The sequence below is a fragment of the Ambystoma mexicanum genome, chromosome 5p (genome assembly GCF_040938575.1).
Source record: "Ambystoma mexicanum isolate Mex_15411 chromosome 5p, UKY_AmexF1_1, whole genome shotgun sequence".
In the NCBI taxonomy this organism is placed as follows: Eukaryota; Metazoa; Chordata; class Amphibia; order Caudata; family Ambystomatidae; genus Ambystoma; species Ambystoma mexicanum.
In genome coordinates, this window is record NC_090930.1 from 807,702,372 (window position 1) to 807,709,858 (window position 7,487).

The 7,487-nt window shown below is 44.1% G+C and overlaps 1 protein-coding gene across 1 annotated transcript in view; it reads left to right on the plus strand.

Moving 5' to 3' along the window:
• Positions 1 to 7,189, plus strand: part of FKBP9 (FKBP prolyl isomerase 9) — a 371,826-nt gene extending 364,637 nt beyond the window's left edge. Inside the window, exon 10 of the mRNA XM_069613232.1 lies at positions 6,175 to 7,189. Within this exon, the coding sequence (XP_069469333.1) occupies positions 6,175 to 6,351 (177 nt within the window). The 3' untranslated portion in view covers positions 6,352 to 7,189. The remainder of the gene's footprint in view (positions 1 to 6,174) is intronic.
• The last annotated feature ends 298 nt before the right edge of the window (positions 7,190 to 7,487 follow it).

Consider the following 7,487-nt stretch of genomic DNA (forward strand, 5'->3'; position numbering starts at 1 on the left):
GAGGTTTTCATAGATCAGACTTGTCTAGAAACCTCATCGTGGGGAGAAGAGAGGAAAGGCAGAGAAGGGAGGTGGGGTGGATGCAGGGGGCTAAAGGGAGATGAGAGCGTGGGCGGAGAAGCAGGCGAAACCGAGAGGGTGGACGGGATGTCCTGGTTTTTGGAGATGAAGTGAGAAGCCATGGCCGTACAGAGGGGCTGGGGAGGGAGTGGAGAAGTAGAGACTGCAGCAGGATTGGCCAGCTCCTTGCAGGTTTTAAAGAGTTCGGCCGAGCTGTTAGATGCCGCAGAAACACAGGCTTGGATGTGAGCTCTCTTCTTAGTGAGGACAAAGGGTCGGTATTGCCTTTGGAGCAGGCGACAGGCCAGTTTGTCAGAGAGCGTACTAGATGGCAACCATTTCCTCTCCACCACCCTACAATTGCGTTTAAGGGTGACGAGGTCCGAGTCATACCAGGAGTTGCACTTGATTTTAGGCTTCATGATGATCCTCATAACAGGGGCAACTACATCAAGAGTATCAGAGATGGCAGAGTAGAGTGTGGAAAGGGCTGTGTCAGGGTGTGTGTCAGACAGAGGTACAGGAGGGGAAGAGAAAGCTGCGGCGAAAGCCTAAACTGACAGACATAGGTCTGTACTACACAAGTTGGTAGTGTGACTGAGCAGCCAGGCCGATCTCAAGAGGGGTAAATGTGAGGTGTACAAATGAAATTTGTAAATACAAGTAGCCAAGTAACACTTACACTTAAGGTTTCAGTTATAAATAGTTATTTATTTATTCACTTTTAAATAAGCATTCTTTAAAAAGGCAAATGACTAACAATTTGAGTAAACTTTTAAATTACTTTTCAGAATCAATAAAGCTAGTGAATAATCTTTGGATATGCTCAATACATTTCTCCTACAGCCTGAGGTGACTTCAATTATAAGGATAGTATTTGCATTTATATATCACACCGATATACTTTGTAGATTCTGAGTTGCAGAAAGGGAGGGTTAAGGGAAGTAAAAGGTTAGAACAGTTTCTCAGAACATGTGAGGACAACTGAATCCTCCAATGAAGTTGAGATAAACCTTTCCCAGCAGTAACAATATTCGACAAGCTACAACCTATGGGGGGATAAGCGATACCAAAGTCGATTGATTTAGAAGAGTGCCTTTAGCGAGCCTGGACAGCCAAAGTCATTTGGACACAGTCTATAGTTCTGATGCACTACTTGGATAAAAAGTCTTGCACAAAGTTAGAGAGTTCAGAAGAATCACTTGTAGGAACACCAGCTGTTATGCCGGTGCAAAGGGAGTTGAAATCAACTTAGAAAGTAAGCAGGTGCGAGTCTCAAGTGAGACAGCACGACTTAAGGCAAGAAGGTAAGTACCCCCAAGCCCAAAAAAGTACCTTTAGTTTGAAGAAAGGGGTCCAGCTGGATTCCGTCTTGCTACAGCCAAGCAGACCCTGGTTCCGCAGCCTCGGTTGTGGGGACAATAGGGAGAACTGGAGTCTGGAGGGCTCCTACGGCAGTACTTGGGAAGGTCGTCGGCAGCTACAGGTTTTCTTCGTTTCAGTGGCACTTTGCGGTTTCAGTGCTGCGTGAACAGCACTGATGCAGAACGGTGGACACTGTTGGGCTTTCCTTGCTCCCTCGGTCCTGCACTCTGGTGAGGGGGACTCTGGATCTGGATGTCCTGCTTCTGGAGTGTCCTTAGGAGGCTCCTGGAGCTTTTGGCCAGATTAGTTCTGCGGCAGACGTTGCACTCTGTTGTGGACACTCAAACCCTGGCATTGGGTTTCTGCAAGAACGGAGAGGCACAGCAAGTCAGGGATGGCGCCAAAGTGGAGTTCGTCTCGGGATTAGTTGGTCCCCCTAACCCAAGGGGAGATTTCGCTCCGTCAGAGCTTCTCTGTCGAGGTGAAAAAGGAGATCAGCACAGCAGCAGGACTTCACTGGGCAACTGAAGGTCCAAGAGGTTGCAGCAGGCGTCTCTTCACGGTTTCTTTTTCGGATGTTTCTTTCAGTGGTCGACTCTGCCTGTAGTCCCAAGAACCTCACCTTTTAAGCAAGTATTCCCATTCATGCACAGCCTAGGCTGTCAATCACACAGCAGGGTGGCTGTCCTTTTAGAACAGCCAGCCAGTCAACCAGGACTAGTTTCGTTCAGGCACTCCTAGAGACAAAGGATGGGAGTTTCGGGACCCTTTCTCACATCATGTCCTTACAGACAAACTGGAGCCAGGTACGGGCTTCAGGGCTAAAGCCAGCTGAAGGCAAGACAAAGGGCTCAACCCTGTCTCAACGCACATAGTAAAAACCAAGAAAGACCTCAGAAAATGGTGTAAAAAGAAGACTGGGGCCATTTTGACAAAATGGTCACCCATGGGTGCTGTACTGCAGCTGAGGGTTCAGGCTGGGGTAGAAAAGCACAATGGTAGGAAAAAGTAAACCACTGTCACCAGCCATTTAAAGTAGTGATGGTAACTAAAATGTTACTTGAGAAACTAGGATAAGGGGATACTAAGTAAGCCCCTCCCTGCACTCCACATCAGATGGAGTGTGCTGGACCTACAAAGAGAAAAGGTAAGTAAAGTCAATTTCACTTTACTATTCTCTTATTTCACCCAAGAAAAGGTATTTAAACCTTAAGGGAAATCAAAAGGATTTCTCTGTGACACTGCACTGAAAGTGCTGTTTGTCAATATACAAAAAGCAGATGCCTATGGAGTTTGTTAGACTCGTAAAAACAGTGAAAAACACAAAATCCAAATCAGGGAAAACACATGAGAAAGTGAGAAAAAGGTCCCACTCACTCAGGAGTTAAAATTAAAAAGTCCCAAGTCCAGCAAAAGAGCTGGGGGACTCTCAAGGTGGGAGGAATTAGCACGATTCCTGTCCTCCATGCTCGTTGTCTGTCTCCCAGTCATCCTCCTCTGTCCCTTCTATCACATCCCCTGATCCTTTTGTGAGGACGACTACACCATTGGGGCTGCAGTAATAAGCCGCCTCTCTTCCCCTTCCTTCATTCTAATTCCGCATCTATAGCGGTGCTTTCTTTTTCCATGTCAACACTTACTCTCTTTATGACAGATTTATCTAGCTGTACGAGAATCTGACCATGTTTCCATCTTCCTTCCCCCACTTCCTGTGTTTCCCTGTTCTTGTCTTCCTGCTTTTTACTCCTATCCTGTTGTACCCATGCCACTTCGCTCTCTACTAACCTTGCCGCTTCTTCCCGATTCTGTCGTTCTTGCCTTTCCACTGCTCTCCATAATCAATCCTCTATCCTGGAACAGGGGCAGCGGGGGGGAATTCTCCCCTCGCTCTCTTACAACCCTCCTTCGCTCTGGCTCTTCTGGTCCCAAGGTTAACCCTGATGTATCCTTAAGATAGACTTTTCTTCTTTCTTCTTCCATTTGGGGCCTGCCAACAACCTTTGCTAAACAAGGCGTTACCCTTCTGCTTTCCTCATACTTCTGTCTCTCGAAAATTGGTGCTGACAGAGGTGTTACTGGAGAATATGGAGGTTCCAACTCTGGATTTGTGTATACCTTTCTGCAGGCAACAAAGGATAGCACCCATATGGGGGCGGTGCAGAAAAAAATCCTATACCTTCCTTCTTCCATAGCCACAACCTTCTGGGCCTTCCCACACAGCTTATATAACCTCCATAGCTCCAGGATATTCAGTCTATTGTCCAATTTTGTCCCGTTATGTTTGGTCCCTAAGAAGTTATGCAGATGTTCTAATATATACTTATCATAGGACCTCTCAGTAGGCCACGGTTTAGACATCTTGCCCTTCGTTTCCCTCCACCATTACCATTGATATTTCAAAATGTTGATTTTATGTCCGGGGAGCACTTGACATAAATGATTCAATGGAGTTCCCATGTTTCAACAAAAATCTGTAAGAAAAGTATGTACGGGTGGCCTTACCATAAGATGCCACTTCACTCTAAAGTGAGGGCTCCAACCAACCAGACAAGCAACCTGAAGGGTAGCGAGACTATCCCCACGAGTAACACACTGCGCTGAGGGACTACACCTCTAAAATGAACTAGATAATTATACTAATTTAACAACATAAAATGATTCATACACTTCCTAAATACATTCACTCTGCAACCTGCTTAGTCCCTTCTAATCCCATAAACACATGTCTTGCCCTACCTAAAAAAACATGTTTCCTTTTTCTCCTATTTCGGAACTTCCCTCTCGGGGGCCAGACATGCCTCTTGCTGCCTGCAAACCACTTATTTTTCGGGCACTAGTTGGTGCCTGCAGAGAAGGATCACAATCGAGCTGGGGGAACATGAGACCCTCAATATTTTCAGAGAGCCCAAGGCTCATACCTGGCTCACCAAATTGTAGGCGTGGACCTTAAGCTCCGCCCCTTTACCCAAATTAGGCCCACTTCTAGAATTAGTAAGTGCCCCTTTTGTCCATAAAGCAAGTTTATTGTACAAACGGTCGGGAGGGGGCTTAGATGACATCTAACAGTCACACTAACCCTGGTCTCTCTGAACCACACAAAGAACACATATTATATACAGTTTGCAACAGTTAATACACTCCCCCAGATACTGTTACAAAGGCATCCCCCCCAAACATGATTGGTTGCCCTGTACAGAGAAATCTAAAACCCACAGTTCATTGGACACAGACATTATAACACAATCGCCTAAAAACGTATAATTACAAGGTTTACATTTTCAACACACCCCTTCACAAAAACCTCTCCATATTTGGTGGCAGCCTTGCCTCATAGTTACAACAGAATTCTTATTAATGATGCACACAGACCTACCCTAAAAATACCTAAGCACATGAAGACGAGTGAAAGAGAGGAATAGAAAGACACGTAGATTCCCTTTTGACCTATTTGTGTTTGCTAATCGCATTGTACAAACCTGTCCGGTGTCCGATTTTTATGACTACTGATCTTTCTTATTCACATGAGTTCCACCCACTCTCTTAACAACACAATCGCTCTCCTGAAATATATTACTACTGATCTCCACAAGTGTCCTGGGAGAAGCCACCTGTTCCAAATACCCCAGCAAGTTCATAAGATGCCTATCCCTTACAACAATGAGCTCTCCTGTTTACCAGAGATCATATCTTCCCTTCGCCCTCATGCACTTGAGCCATCTATAAACTGACCGCAGCCACCCCATTGAACAACTTACAAAACCTGTTCCCTGAGTGCTGATGGGCCTTTGCAGCCTTTGCCATGATTGCAAAAACACCCTTCCAATTAATCCACAATACGAAGGCCATGATACATCGAGCAACCACACTTCAAATATTTCATATCTTTTACTAAATTCGAAAAATACTTCCCATGCATGTATATCATTATGTGTGCATTTTTATACCTATTATAATCTCCTCTCATGACCGCCATTCATACAGCTAAACTCCATGTGCACATATTGATGGTCTGCTTCACCTGAGTGGGCAGGGGCCCTCCTTGTGACAATGTTTCATCGTTATGTATCTGCACGTATGGAAATCTACAAATGTATCGCCTCTACACAAAGTAACCTAAATGTAACACTTATCCCATTTACCATGAATATTGTAATATTTGTAGAAATTTGCGAAAGTGACAGAAATGACGATGAGGACATGTCCACCCCCACAGTCAGTTGTATGGCCCGCGAAGTTCGAACTTTTCCAATTTCCCAACAAGGATGTTGGATAGAGTGGCCAATAAGCCTTGCGTGGCTGGGCAGCACATGCACAGGCATAATAATCGTATTTTCTTTGCTGTGCAATATGCAACGTCACGCCCACAGTTTCTGAGGGGGCTGTAGGAATAGGAATACAAGAGGCGCTACGGTGAGTAATTTGCATTGAATAGCTTTTAGCTGAAACATTCAATATTCTGTTCTGGTAATTTAGTGAAGATTGTGCATCAAAATGAATCAGTAATATGCTTAAGGAGTCAAATTGTGACATAGGGAAGAGGATGAAGAAGGAAATAGTCAATTTCCGGATCATCATTTTATGTGCTGACATCCGAGGAGCAAATGGTATACCATGTAATGCTACAATATCATTATCCTCGCAGAATAAATATTGAAATGAGGATTTTAATATATATTAGGTCTGTTTGCTCATTGTTGATCATTTTTTAAATCGATAACAAATAGATGTCCTTTTTGTTTTTCAAAACAGTTCTCAGAATACATTCATGCTCAAGTGGAGGCAGGCAAAGGAAAGCTAGCCCCTGGATTCGATTCCACAAAAATCATTGAAAATATGTTCAAAAATCAAGACAGAAACGAAGATGGAAAGATGACGGCTGAAGAATTTAAGCTGAAAGATCAGGAGCCCCAGCATGATGAACTGTAAAATAATCTAGAGGCTGTGCCTCTTGCGTGTTTGTGCGCGTCTGTATACATGTGTGCGTACAGTCTCCAAGGGGAATTTGGGTGATGCAGTCAGTTTACCTTGGAAGTATGAGGACGAGAGGGTTAATTTGTAAGGGGAAGCTACTGGTTACGTTTGTTCTTTGTAATCGGTGCCCAGTGCCTTAACAAGATATTTACAAGTAGAGAAGCAATGTTGTTTGCTGGTATCATGCTTTGAGTAGCATGGCGGCTGTGCAAATGCATGGTCAGTGTGCCAGTGCTGGCTGACCATATACTGTGAGTGGTTGAGTGAGGAAACAAAAAGAGTGCAAGCAAATGAACGTGGACAATGCCCTTTATAGAGAACATCCACTGCCAATCGCTGATAGTCCCAGGAAGAAAATCGAGTTGTTTTTAGTTCAGGCCTTTGGCAACATGTTGCTTTAGATAATGTTGCTTACACTATCTTGCTTCGCGATGATGTGCTATTTGTGGAGCATCTTGCAGTAATGGGGCACTGAACAAGACAGGACAACATATTGACACTGAGGCACCAAGCTAGGGATTTTCACTGCCAGTCTGTTGCTGGTGAATTGAGATGGCCTTAAACAACAGTTCCTATTTTTCTCAGGAGCTCCGTGTTCATTATAGAGAAAGCAGCTAAACGTTAAGTCCTTTTTTAAGTTCAATTTTTCTATACATGCGCAGAATTTAAATATGAAGGGTGTTCAGGACTTGCTCGCTAGGTGCACATTCTAAATCAGATTTTGCATATTTTAATGTCCTCTGTCCAACTTGCCAAAATGTGCATAAGAGTAAACCTTCTTGATCTCATGTAATAGGGCATTATTTGCGTATTTATTCTGATTGTTTAAATGGGGTTCTTTGCTGTGGGAACAGGGATGTGAGTGGCTCAATCTCATGGTGGTTTCAGTTTTGCATCTACATGCAAAGTGGGATTTCAAGACATTGCACTATGTTTCACAATAACCATTTGGTGTTTGCAGCATTGTGTGGATCCCATGGTACAACTAAGCTGCCTTGTTGCATTCATAAACTATATGAAACTCCATGTGCAAGCATCAGAAAATGGGGTTGCCAAGTGCAGGCCGAGAGGTTTGCAAGCTTACTAATTCA